Source organism: Erythrolamprus reginae, chromosome 3 (genome assembly GCF_031021105.1).
Source record: "Erythrolamprus reginae isolate rEryReg1 chromosome 3, rEryReg1.hap1, whole genome shotgun sequence".
Taxonomy (NCBI): Eukaryota; Metazoa; Chordata; class Lepidosauria; order Squamata; family Dipsadidae; genus Erythrolamprus; species Erythrolamprus reginae.
Genome location: NC_091952.1, coordinates 240,309,020 through 240,322,953, shown reverse-complemented (window position 1 = coordinate 240,322,953; position 13,934 = coordinate 240,309,020). Strand labels below are relative to the sequence as shown.

The following is a 13,934-nucleotide window of genomic DNA, read 5'->3' as shown; positions in this document are numbered from 1 at the left end:
AACGTCTTTGCTCATTCCAGGTTGTCTTTGTTTTTTCCTGTGTTTTTGTATGCGGCTGAAGTAAACTTGCACTATCATTGTTTCTGGACACTAAGGACTGTTTTGAGTAACCCTTTTTTGTTTATTTAATACAAGTTTGCTGATTAGCAGAGCACGTGTGTGTTTGATTTCTTTTCCTTGGACTGTTACGCATTGCCTGAGCCAGTCAGGCAGAACAGCCACTAAGGTAAAATCAAATTTTCAATTACCGGATTGCATTAGTTCTTATTTAAACAATATGTTTTTTAAAAGATCTATATCAAAATAAAAGGTCACTCAATCCATTGGTGTAGTAATTAATTTTATATTAATATTAATTAATATTAATGTAAAGACAGATCTTGCAAGCAAAATGAAAACATTTTTTTAGTGTCCAAGTGTAGGTTGCACCGTTCAATGTTACTTTAAAATATTTGCATTTGTACGTATAGAAATAAAGAAAAGTTTATTATATTGAAATAAGTAAAAAATTATTCAATCCATTTGTATCATATCAAGCAAGCAAGAGTCTATTAAGAAAGATCATACGAGCAAAATGAAAATAATTGTCTAAAGTCCTTCAAGCAACTTCAGGATGTTTGCTTTTGAAACGTTTAAGGAAAACTTTTTAATTATATTGACTTAATCAGTTGTAATCAAAGTGCTTTCAAAAATTCTGAGCCCACTTAATGGCTTCATGTTAAAACAATGTCTGACTCATAAAAAGCAACATTGGGGCATGAAAATTAGAAATATCCAGAAATATCCTTAAAGAAATAATCGTTCTTAAACTACTGCTTGTAGTATGCTGTGAATTCAACATTTTCTGGCAAACAACACTAAGAGATTGCATATATCACGGCATTGATTAATGAAAAAGGGTAATCTTACACCTTTCCAACAACTTTTAAACAAGGATTTATATTGGGGGGAAATTGTATCATGTTAATCTCACATGTGCAACATTTTTAACCTTATTCTAGAGGAATTAGATGCCAATATGTGGAATGAATGAATAAATATATGCTGGAGTAACTAAATAGATCATGAACAAATATGGTTGTTAAGCAGTGGTCTTCAGTGTCACTTGGTAGAATAGATTTTTGACTTGCAGGGAAAAAAATGAGGGTATCCAAATCACTTGAAATAAGCAGGATTTTGCTAATTGGACTGATAATTAGTATTCACGAATTTGGAATTGTGGGTTAATAAGATCAGACATACAATTCAATTTTATATTGAAACCATGTTTTCTTAAAATCAATACAGTAGAAAAATATTTATAAAAGTTTGCAACTTTATTTGTATAGAAAACAGAGTAGTATTAAACCCACAATAAATTATTGGTGCATTTCCAACAGGTATTTATTTTATGGGAATACTATGGGATGGAAAAAAAAACCCTACTTCATATACATCTTTATATGGATAATTAAAAAAAAAAACTTCAGAGAATTCCGACATGGTAGTAGCTTTAGTAGGTTTACTAAAGCACATACAGTATTTAAAATGTAGAGAAAAAATCAGAAAGCAAGGAGTAAAAGAAGAACTCTCCTTGATTTAATTCAAATTTGCCATCGGGCATTGCAGTATTTTGAAATGTGTGTTGAACCATTCTCATAACTATAAGCAAATACATCTTTTCTAGTTTTCACTTAACCATAAACCGCTATACTGTTAATAATTTCTGCATGCAATGTAATTAGCTCTTTCCCGTCATGTACAATATAATGTTTTTCCCCCTTTAATGTATATGCTTGCAAACAGTTTCCATGACAATATTTCGGTCAACCGGACAGAGGCCTAAACATTAGTTTAACTAATGTAAGCAATGTACAAAAGCAGTTCATTGTGAGGTTTTTGTAATTGGTGGATTGTGTTTTGGAGAGCTGATGCTTCTTTTGGAGATTCTCCTCGGGAAGCGGCTTATTCCAGCAGCCTCCATTTCTTCATCCACGGGTGTGAACTCTGGTTGTGCGACGTGAGGATAAGCGTAGGATCCTGGATACGGCTCTGGCTGATCTTCATAAAGATCCTCGGAATCATACTGTTGGTAGGCATGGTGGGTTAAAGGCACAACTGGAATATCTTGATCTGTTGGATCCCCATAGCCACCTTAACCCACAAAGGAAAGACACAATTAACACAAGAGGGAATTAAAGAATTAAAGCTAGAGCAGGGGTGTCAAACTCAAGGCCCGGAGGCCACAACTGGTCCACGGGGCACTTAGAGCTAGCCCATGGAGCCGCCCTGGAAACAGTGAAGGACCGGGTCACGGTGCTTCTGCCAACGAAAACAGACTCCCAAGCTCCGTTTTTGGCTGTCAAGGCCTCCTGCAACCCTCTGCCAGTGAAAATGCAGTTCCATTTTCATTGGCAGAGTATTGCAGGAGGCCGTGGATGAAAACAGAGCTTGGGAGCCGGTTTTCACTGGCAGAGCGCTCGGGCCACCACAGGCACACCTGACATGAGTGGCATTGAGCTGGCCACACCCATTCCGGCCATGCCCACCCCGGACCCTTGGGTCAAACACAACTCTGATGTGGCACTCAATGAAATTGAGTTTGACACTCCTGAGCTAGAGCATCTCTAGATACTCAATCTATTTTAAACATCAAATGTAGATATAGATATAATCAGAAAATAATCTTGTAAAATTAAATAATCAACATTAACCCAATTCGGGATTTTATTGTTAATTGTTAGAACTATATAAATAATCTTATATAATTTTTTAAAAAATTATAAAGTTAAATTAAAAGTCTCTGCGGATTTCACTCCACTAGTCGTTGTGGACTATAAGGGACGGTGCTCATCTCCATTTCAAGCTAGCGCTGACCGAAGACATTTCCATGGTCATGTGGCCAGCGTGAGGTTGTGGAGCACTGTTACCTTCCCACCATAGTGGTACCTATTAATCTGCCCAAATGTGCTTGCTTTCAACTTCTAAATTGCTAGGAGCTGATGCGTGGATGGGAGCTCCCTCCATCACATGGTGCTTGGGTTTCAAACCTGGGCTGCTGGTTTTACAGCTGAGAAGCCCAGCTCTTAACCACTGAGCTACCACGCTGGCCCAATCTTACATAAAAGGGTTGCCCAGAAAGTAATGTACCACATTTTTTTTCTCAGCCTACAGTAATGGTACAAATGCGAAAGTTTATATATACATTATTTGAATTGTCAGGAGTGCATGTGTAAATTTTGCGTTTCTTCAGTGTAGCTGCAGCAGTGTTTTGAAAAGGCATTTGTAAGTGTTGTATTTGTATTTGTATTTATTAGATTTGTATGCCGCTCCTCTCCGCAGACTCGGGGTGGCTGACAACAGTGACAAGAACAATATATATTGACAAATCTAATAATTAAAATCTAAGGTAACAATTACACAATTAAAAAATCTAAAAGCAAGGAACCCCAATATAAAAAACATACATACAGTCATATCATGCACTAGAACTACATAGGCAGGGGGAGATGTCTCAGTTCCCCCATACTTGACGACAGAGGTGGGTTTTAAGGAGTTTACGAAAGGCAAGGAGGGTGGGGGCAATTCTAATCTCTGGGGGGAGCTGGTTCCAGAGGGCCGGGGCCGCCACAGAGAAGGCTCTTCCCCTGGGCCCCGCCAAACAACATTGTTTTGTTGATGGGACCCGGAGAAGGCCCACTCTGTGGGACCTAACCGGTCGCTGGGATTCGTGCAGCAGAATGCGGTCTTGTAGATACCCTGGTCCGGTGCCATGAAGGGCTTTATAGGTGATAACCAACACTTTGAATTGTGACCGGAAACTGATCGGCAACCAATGCAGACTGTGGAGTGTTGGTGTTACATGGGCATTTTGGGGAAAGCCCAGGATTGCTCTCGCAGCTACATTCTGCACGATCTGAAGTTTCCGAACACTTTTCAAAGGTAGATGTACATTACAAGCTGCGTGTCGTCATTGAATTTCTCACTGCGGAGAAAGAAACTGTTGGGAACATTCACAAACATTTGTGTACAGTGTATGGAGAATCTGCAGTCAACAGAAGTACAGTTAGTCACTGGGCCCAGAGGGAAGACATTTCGAGGATGACCAAGAGGTGATTCGCACAGGGCAGAAATGGCTTGGTGACCAGAACAAGGAGTGGTACCGACAGGGCATACACGCCCTTGTGTCTCGCTGGAGGGAGGCCATAGAACAGGATGGGGATTGAAAATAGGGAGTGTAGAAGAAACATCATTCTTTCTTGTGTGTAACTTTCATTGTGTTCAATAAATGTTGAAGAAGAAAAAAATGTGGTGCATTACTTTCTGGGCAACACTTGTAGTACCTTACATAAAGTGGGGCTATTTATTTATTACTACCCTGTTTCCCCCAAAATAAGACATCCCCTGATAATAAGCCGAATCGGGCTTTTGAGTGCATGGCAATAAGGCCAAGTGCTTATTTCAGGGTTCAAAAAATATATATACGACAGGGTCTTATTTTCGGGGAAAGAGGGTAATGTTGTATTAAATCCCAGTGACCGGTTAGGTTCCACAGAGTTGGCCTTCTCTGGGTCCCATCGACTAAACAATGTCATCTATTGGGGGACCCAGGGGAAGAGCCTTCTCTGTGGTGGCCCTGACCCTCTGGAACCAGCTCCCCCCTGAGATTAGAACTTCCCCCACCCTCCTTGCCTTTTGTAAACTTCTTAAAACCCACCTCTGCCGCCAGGCATGGGGGAACTGAGACAGTTTATGCATGGTATGTTTGTGTGTATGTTTCTTTTTAAATAAGGGTTTTTTTAATGACTTTTAATTATTAGATTTGTTATATATTGTACTATTATTGTTGTGAGCCGCCCCGAGTCTACGGAGAGGGGCGGCATACAAATCTAATAAATCATCATCATCATCATCATATTGGGAACATTGCAGTCAATGTGAAATGATTGTCCTTATTAAAGGCATTAATTTTTTTTTAAAAAAAATCAAGATTTGGTCTACATCCAAATAAAATCCATACTGCATTTCAGTTATATGTCTTGTCAAATTCAAGGACCTGTGTCCTAAAGCCATCAGTGCTGTTGGTTGAAAAAGCATGAGTTAGTTCAGTAATCATTTCCGATCTTTGTCCAAATGAAAGAAAAAACAAACTCTACCCGAAATCAGTTTCTTTCACCTTCCATATTGGTAGCCATTGTAAGGGAATGAGCCTTTAGAATTGAAAATGAACAATGGTAAGAGAAAGGAGGGGGGAAAGAGGGGGGGGAAGGATAGGAGTAAATGGACAACAAATAAAAACATACAAGTCAGTAAAAGACATTTCAGAGGCCAGGCTGAAGTACGTACATTAATCTAGCATTTTAATCCTACATGCAAAGTTTGAAGCACCCAAGCCAAATTGTATCTTTCATTGAATTTGTAAGGACATCTTTCTGGAAATCTGAATGCACAATTATTTGTGATGTGTAGTTGTTTACCGATTCAAAACAACAAAGCAATTTGGCAGGTGCAGAGCATTTAACAACCCATCCTCCTGCTTTGTAAGAGGGAATTATTTTCATTTTCAAATGTTGAAATTAGGCAGCATACAATCACCACCTTAGCTGAGAAGGCTCAGAATGTTTGTTTACTAATAAATTTCTATTCTTCCACCTGTGTAGATCTACCAAGCCAATAAACGTGCAGGGCTTTATTAAAAACTTTACAGTAAAAACAAAATACTGTAGAACCAATTCATCTAAATTCATCTCGTTTTGTTCCCCTAACATACTCACTGTTTTCTTATTCTTCCAGTCTGAATCTGCAAAGAGCTGCACACAAATAGTTAGTATGCATTCAAGTTTGCAAAAAGATGCCACGTTTACTTGGATACCATGTAGAGGTTGGGGTCAACGTCTGTTCCCTAGAGATTCATTGAACATTCATTACAGTTTGATCGAGGATGCCTAAACTTAGACAGGCCACTAAGTTGGATGTAACCAAACATTAATTATAAATATTCTTAATTTGCAAGGTCTAAGGGATTGTTTCATGCTGCAGGACCAAACACACTGAAGGGTCCCATGCAATTTAGCTACTCATGCCAAATTTCCCTCAAATTGTTTTGTGGCCTCTCTCTCTCTAAAACAGTGGTTTTCAAGAATTGCATTTGTAAATGCGTTTTCTTATCAATTGTGTTGTCGAAGCCTTGAGAATAGAACATTCCTTTTTTTTTGGCAGCAAATTTGAGGGGAAGATTGATGGAGCAGTCAAATTATTTTTCAATGCACTTTGTTTGCTGTGAGGGAGAATAAGTTATGGCCGAATAACATCAAATCATGACTAACTTTTAGAGAAGGGATCTCCAACCTTGGCAACTTTTAGAAACATAGAAACATAGAAGACTGACGGCAGAAAAAGACCTCATGGTCCATCTAGTCTGCCCTTATAGTATTTCCTGTATTTTATCTTACAATGGATATATGTTTATCCCAGGCATGTTTAAATTCAGTTACTGTGGCTTTACCAACCACGTCTGCTGGAAATTTGTTCCAAGGATCTACTACGCTTTCAGTAAAATAATATTTTCTCACGTTGCTTTTGATCTTTCCCCCAACTAACCTCAGATTGTGTCCCCTTGTTCTTGTGTTCACTTTCCTATTAAAAACACTTCCCTCCTGAACCTTATTTAACCCATTAACATATTTAAATGTTTCGATCATGTCCCCTCTTTTCCTTCTGTCCTCTAGACTATACAGATTGAGTTCATTAAGTCTTTCCTGATACTCTTTCCTGTATTTTATCTTACAATGGATATATGTTTATCCCAGGCATGTTTAAATTCAGTTACTGTGGATTTACCAACCACGTCTGCTGGAAGTTTGTTCCAAGGATCTACTACTCTTTCAGTAAAATAATATTTTCTCATGTTGCCTTTGATCATTCCCCCAACTAACTTCAGATTTTTTTTTCTTTTACTGTGTCAGGCCAGCCTTTGAATTCACATTTTTAGACATATGGACTACAACTCCCAGAGACTTGTGAACTTCAACTCCCAGAATTCCTCAGCCACCTTTGCTCTGGGGGTTGAAGTCAACTCTGGGAGTTAAAGTCCACAAGTCTTAAAGTTGCCAAGTTTGGAGACCTCTGCTTTAGAGAAAACTCTTAATATTTTTGAGGGAACTTAGTAGTTTGAAAACGACTGCTTTAGTGGGAAAAATTATGATATACAGTGGTACCTCGACATACGAGTTTAATTCGTTCCAGACCCGAGCTCCTAAATCGATCAACTCGCATCTCGAACAAATGCCTTTAGACTTTGTTTTTCGCACCGAGATAACTGGAAGCAAGGAGATTCTTGCGCCACCTAGTGGAAGCTCGGCTCATATCCCGAATTTGAGCTCGGGTGTCGAACAGAAATTTTGCTGGCGTCTCGGCTCGTAAATTGGAATACTCACATGTGGAGCAGCTCGTATCTAGAGGTACTACTGTACAGTAATCATGCAGTAGAAATAGTCAGTCTGTTCTTGTGATGTGTTATGTAACATTCATTTATTATGACCTTATGTATTGTTGTATAATGAAAGGCTTAGTTAGTAAAGTTCATACTTCCATGCTGTTTGAAAGCTCATGAATAGGAGAGTTGGATCTTTCCTCCTCAGGGCAAGTACATAAAATATCAGCTCAAGAGATGAAGAAGGGAATTACATGAATAAAGCACTCAGATGAAATGAAACAGATTAGTTGGATGGCATAGCAATATTGTAATAAGTGCAACAGACACAACAAAAATACTTCTAATTTTATGTAACTTTTATAAAGTTGTTTCTGTTCCTACTAAGAAAGTCACATCACCTCTTTTTAAAACAGTGTTTTAAATGTTTTAATGCAACTACCATTCCTGCCTGAGTAACCTTTGCATTTAACATTTGGCTCAGAAAGTTCATTCACCATACTTGAACTTGCTTCAAGTTTCATCCTGATGTCAATCCAGATGTATATTACAGAGCTAACAGAAAGAGAGGTCAGTTTTCTCCCCACAGTTGTGACCATGTAACCAACATGGTGGGAATCAACACATATATTCATAATGAAATTTCTGCTTGAAATCATGTTACAAATAGGTCTTCTTTAAAATCAAAATCAAAATAGCAATTCCAAAACAATAGTGATTCCAACAATGGCTGCAAATATGCATGAGGAATACACTGAATGATAAAAGAGAGGCATTGTTTAGTTTGGTGAACAATAATTCTCCTTCAACAAACAAATACCGAACACCGAAATCTTTTGCTACACAGCTTTGAAGGTAGGGAAAAATACAGGCAAAACTAAAATAATACTTACCACCTGCTCCATAACCGGCACAAGAGGAAGGATCACAGTACCCTGGCTGCCCAGGTGTTCCCTGTCCCCCAGGTGGACCTGTGCGACCAGCTGTTCCTCTGGGGCCAGGTGGCCCTGAAAGCCCGGGAGTGCCAGTTCGACTCTCACCTGGAGGTCCTACAGGGTACAAGAAGAAGCAGTAAGAATTTTACTTCTGCCCTATTCCAAGGGCAATCACTCATTAATATTTAGGGCAGAAGCGGTGATAGGCTGCCAATATTTTTACTGCCATTCTGTGGGCGTGGCTTATTTTGTGGGTGTGGCTTGGTGGTCACGTGACTTGGTGGGAGTGGCTTACTGACCAAGGTAAGTTTTCAAATAGGTGCTTGGACTCTTTTTCATTTGGTTAAGTCACATTATTTGAATAGGACAAATGATAAAGAGCATTATTTGTTGAGGAGCACAGTAACATTTTAAAGTTTTGCACTGAACTCACAAGGTTCGGTATGATAACGGATTAGGCAAGTAGCTCAATTTTCTTTAATTGCTATAAAAGTTCAGTTCCAGATAATGATTTATTAAAGCGTTTATGGGTAAAAACATACTATTTAATTATTTCCTATTTTAAAAGTAATTAAGTAATTACTTAATTAAGAAAGGACAATAAAAAAACTATTAAGTATTCAATAAATAGTGCATAAACGTACTACCTCCACTGCGTCCCCCACTCTCCATGGGGGGAGCAGCTCATGATTGGGCTGAAGTATCCAACTTTGGCAACTGCAAGACTTGTGGACTTCAACTCCCAGAAGTCTTGCAGTTAAAGTCTGCAAGCTGAGATTGGACATTCCTGATTTAGAGTTTGAACTGAGGACAGAATTTTAAAATTTACTGTGCTTTCATAAGTTTCCTACAGCCAGAGAAATTAACTGGCATACACAATGAGTTGAAAAGAGAACAATTATGAATTGATTTGAGAAGAGGCAACTGCACTGTGCCAACTTTTTCAAATGTTAAAATTGCACTTACTATCAGTTAATTATATGTACATGTTAATTGTACATATGTTGATTGTACAAATTAATAATCATACCACATAAAAACTTGATTAACTCATTTGGGGCACATACCGTATTTTTCAGAGTATAAGAGGCACCTTTTTCCTCTCTAAAAGAGGCTGAAAATTCAGGTGTATCTTATATTCTGAATGTAGCTTTTTTCGAAGCTTTTTTTCCAGCCCTAACTAGGTGCTAACAATCTTCCCAGCTCTTACCTTGCAGGTTCTTTCATTGTTACTCTCCGCGAAGAATGTTTTCCAAGCCCTAAGTCTTTGCTGGGTTTTTTTTTAAATCACTGCTCAAACTTGCTCCAAATGTTTCTTTCCAGCCCTAACCAGGTGCTAAGAATGCCCCCAGCTCTTACCGACTTGCAAACTCTTTCATTGTTACTCTCTCTGAATAAGGTTTTTTTTTAAGCCCTAACCAGGGGGTAAAATAACCAGACTAAAGATGCTAGCTGGATGAATATCTGGTAAGCAGATTTTTTTCTCTATACTACTTGTCTTATACTCTGAAAAATACGGTATATTCATGAAGAAATAAAAATGGATGGAATACTATGCCCAATTGCACATACAGCCATTCCTATATATTCAGGAAATTATAAAAATGCAGAAATAATTCCTGATGCTGAAAGGCTAGAAAGGAATATCCAAATTGGTACATAATTTTGGACATGAAAAAGCTTAGCAAGAAAAAGCTTAGCAGAAACAACTGATCTTCTTTATCTTTAAAAAAAAAATTACCTGCTGGCCCTGGAGGACCTCGGGGGCCTTGGGTTCCGATACCTGAGTTACCTCGTTCTCCCTTTTCTCCTGGTGAGCCTGGTTTAAAAAGAAAAAAAAAGAAAAAAATCAAAATAGATGGTGGAGAAATAAAAAGATTAAAAGGTGTTTCTCTCTGGGCATCTTTTTAAATTAAAAGGAAAGAAGGAAGCCAAGAATAATGATTCTGGAAGCTACACAGCTATAAGCATCATGGAAAATTGCTACACTATATTTCTGCTGCAGTTAATAATAATAATAATTATTATTATTATTATTATTATTATTATTATTATTATTATTATTTAGATTTGTATGCCGCCCCTCTCCAAGTTCCCCTTGGATGGCATAGCTTTGCTAATCTGAGACATCGCTGTCTCTTCGTCTTGGTCCATATGCAGGAAGTAGAGGAGAAACAGTTAAAGGCACTAGGTACAGTTAGATTACAGAACAGGGCTCTTGAGGAAAGAAAATATAGTTTTTCAATTTCTGAAGAGTTCCAAAAGAAAGAGAATATATGTAGCTCAGGGCTAAACTGTGAAGTCCTTGGTATTCTCTCAGCTTGGTGGTTCACTTATAGTCATTTCATTACCCCACTAGGTGTAGGGAGAGTTCTGCGCATTACCCAACTAGGTGTAGGGAGAGTTCTAGGTGGGAAGGTAACCCACCAAGAAGCCACAGTTAACAACTAAACCTAATTGAAGTCTTCAATGAAAAACACTGCAGCAGGCTTTCTTGTAAAAATATACAGTGGTACCTCGTCTTACGAACGCCTCATCTAACAAACTTTTCGGGATACGAGCCCAGATTTTTTTGCCTCTTCTTCCGAACTATTTTCACCTTACAAACCCAAGCCGCCGCCACTGGGATGCCCCGCCTCCGGACTTCCGTTGCCAGCAAAGCGCCTGTTTTTGCACTGCTGGGATACCCCTGAGGCTCCCCTCGCTGGGAAACCCCAACTCCGGACTTCTGTGTTTTTGCGATGCTGCGATTTTGCTGAGGCTCCTCTCGCTGGGATTCCCTTCATTTTTGCCAGGACTGCTTTGAATCCCAGCGAGGGGAGCCTCAGGAAAATCGAAGCATCGCAAAAACACGGAAGTCCGAAGGTGGGGTTTCCCAGCGAGGGGAGCCTCAGAGGAATCCCAGCAGCGCAAGAACAGGTGCTTCGGCTGGCAACATAAGTCCAGAGGTGGGGATTCCCAGTGGTGTAAGGCAAAAGGGGTGAGTTTTGGGCTTGCATGCATTATTCGATTTTCCATTGATTCCTGTGGGAAACATTGTTTCATCTTACGAACTTTTCACCTTACGAACTTCATCCCGGAACCAATTAAGTTCGTAAGACAAGGTATCACTGTATTTTACTTTTCTTCTTTATCAAAATGCTTCTCTAAATAAACTATCACCTTTATTTTTAACCACTAGAGTAAACTACCCACAATACTATCATATAACTCTTTTTTTAAATAGACATTTTTATTGATTAAAAGCAAAGTAAACAAACCTTATATTTAGATGTGTGCATATAAATCAAAGAGAACAACATGACAACAAACAAAGGAAAAATACAAAAAAAATACAAAAACATACCAAAATTAACATATTTAAAAATAGGAGAAAAAGCTTCCTTTCTCTCTTGACTATCTAGTTGTTATATCTTTTTCTTTTCCAAAAAATATTTCGTGCAGTTATTCATGTCATTTAGCGTGGTTACATTCTTAATTTTGGTGTATTATTGTATATAACTCTTAATATTTGGTGTATTCTAGTATATAACTCTTATAGAATATAACATATAACTCTTATTACATCCACCACTGCAACCACTAAGCACTAACCACTCAGCACAATAACACTCTATAACAAACCACTCGATAACAAACCACACCCATGTAAGGGCACTACTCCTATTATATAGGTTACAGCCAATCAGGTTGCAGCAAATTTAGCAAACCCATGATTACATGCTGATTGTGGCTTCCATTAGCCTTTCCCATGGTTACAGGCCATTTACTTGCATTGTAATATTACCTCCAAAATATCTCCGAGACCGCCTTCTGCTGCACGAATCCCAGCGACCGATTAGGTCCCACAGAGTGGGCCTTCTCTGGGTCCCGTCAACTAAACAATGTTGGTTGGCGGGCCCCAGGGGAAGAGCCTTCTCTGTGGCGGCCCCGACTCTCTGGAACCAGCTTCCCCCAGAGATTAGAACTGCCCCTACCCTCCTTGCCTTTCGCAAACTCCTTAAAACCCACCTTTGTCATCAGGCATGGGGGAACTGAGATATCTCCCCTGGGCCTATATAATTTATGTATTGTATGTTTGTAGGTATGTGTGCTTAATAATGGGTTTTTAAAAATATTTTAAATAGTAAATTATTACATTTGTCAGGAACTGTTTTTATTGTATTGTGAGCCGCCCCGAATCTACGGAGAGGGGCGGCATACAAATAAAATAAAATCAAATGAATGAATGAATGAATGAACGAATGAATAAAAATTACTCTCTCTGAATAAGGTTTTTTTTAAAGCCCTAACCAGGGGATAAAATAATGTGCTGAAGCTGACCAGACTATAGATGCTAGCCGAATAAATAGTATGTCTTATACTCCGGCGCGTCTTATATTCTGAAAAATACGGTAACAAAGTTTTTGGGCTTCAGCTTCAGTATCTCTCATTTCAAAGAACCATCATGGTTAATTTCTTTTAGGATGGACTGATTGCAGTCCAAGGGGCTCTCAAGAGTCTCCTTGAACACCACAATTCAAAAGCATCAATTCCAGGGTACTTTATCTGACATACTCAGTCTGTAGTTTACCCCTCAACTTGATTTACAATCCCAAGATCAGCACGTTAGCCAAATACTTACTAAGGCCACTTAGATCTGAGTTGCCGCCTTCTTCTGTAAACACTGCACTTTCAAAAGACCACCGTTGGATTGGGCTGCCTGTAGCAAGATTTTTACTGAAAAGTTGTGCTGCAAAAGGGGGGGGGACGGGACTGCTAACTTCTCACAATTTCCCTGCTCTGCCAGAAGCTCTTCCTGACTGCCTCAGATGTCTTGTTGGCAGAAAGGGAAGGGTGGATATATAGCAAAAGTCAATCCATATAAATACCAGGCAGTATTCAGGAAAGTGAAGTCGCTGAATTTTCCACTTGGGAAGTTGGCAAGAACTTTGCTTTACTTCAAAGCTTTATAAACCTGAGCTGACTGATGGCTTTCTATCCATCATTGTTCCCCTCGCAGGTTTTCTGGTGCAATCTTTTCGCTTCTTTTCATTTTGTACTACGTATGCATGCAGAGAATATTAACCACTCCAAACTTGACTGTAAAAAATATGACTTCAGTAACCGAGTTGTCGAAGCGTGGAACTCATTACTGGACTCCATAGTGTCACCCCCAAACCCCCAACACTTTACCCTTAGATTATCTACGGTTGACCTATCCAGATTCCTAAGAGGTCAGTAAGGGGAGAGTACAAGTGCACTAGAGTGCCTTCCATCCCCTGTCCTATTGCTCTCCTATATCTCCTATACCTTTCTTCTATTCCTATATCTCTCCTTCTATTCTTCCATTGATATGTTCTATTACTATATCTTCTTTTCTCTTACAGGGTTCCCTTGATTTTCGCGGGGGATGCGTTCCGAGACCGCCCGCGAAAGTCAAATTTCCCGCAAAGTAGAGATGCGGAAGTAAATACACTATTTTTGGCTACGAACAGCATCACAAGCCTTCCCTTAACACTTTAAACCCCTAAATTGCAATTTTCCATTCCCTTAGCAACCATTTAGATTATTACTCACCATGTTTATTTATTAAAGTTTATTAAAAA

The 13,934-nt window shown here is 39.0% G+C and overlaps 1 protein-coding gene across 2 annotated transcripts in view; it reads right to left on the bottom strand.

The window, feature by feature from the left end:
* Positions 1 to 1,295: 1,295 nt before the first annotated feature.
* COL14A1 (collagen type XIV alpha 1 chain) overlaps positions 1,296 to 13,934 on the bottom strand; it is a 166,383-nt gene continuing 153,744 nt past the window's right edge. The window contains exons 44-47 of one of the 2 annotated variants that reach the window (XM_070748243.1): positions 10,088 to 10,165; positions 8,305 to 8,460; positions 5,136 to 5,189; positions 1,296 to 2,133 (exon numbers count right to left, since the gene is read on the bottom strand). In XM_070748243.1, the coding sequence (XP_070604344.1) occupies positions 5,152 to 5,189; positions 8,305 to 8,460; positions 10,088 to 10,165 (272 nt within the window). In that variant the 3' untranslated portion in view covers positions 1,296 to 2,133; positions 5,136 to 5,151. The remainder of the gene's footprint in view (positions 2,134 to 5,135; positions 5,190 to 8,304; positions 8,461 to 10,087; positions 10,166 to 13,934) is intronic. The other variant, XM_070748242.1, reaches the window with a different exon arrangement.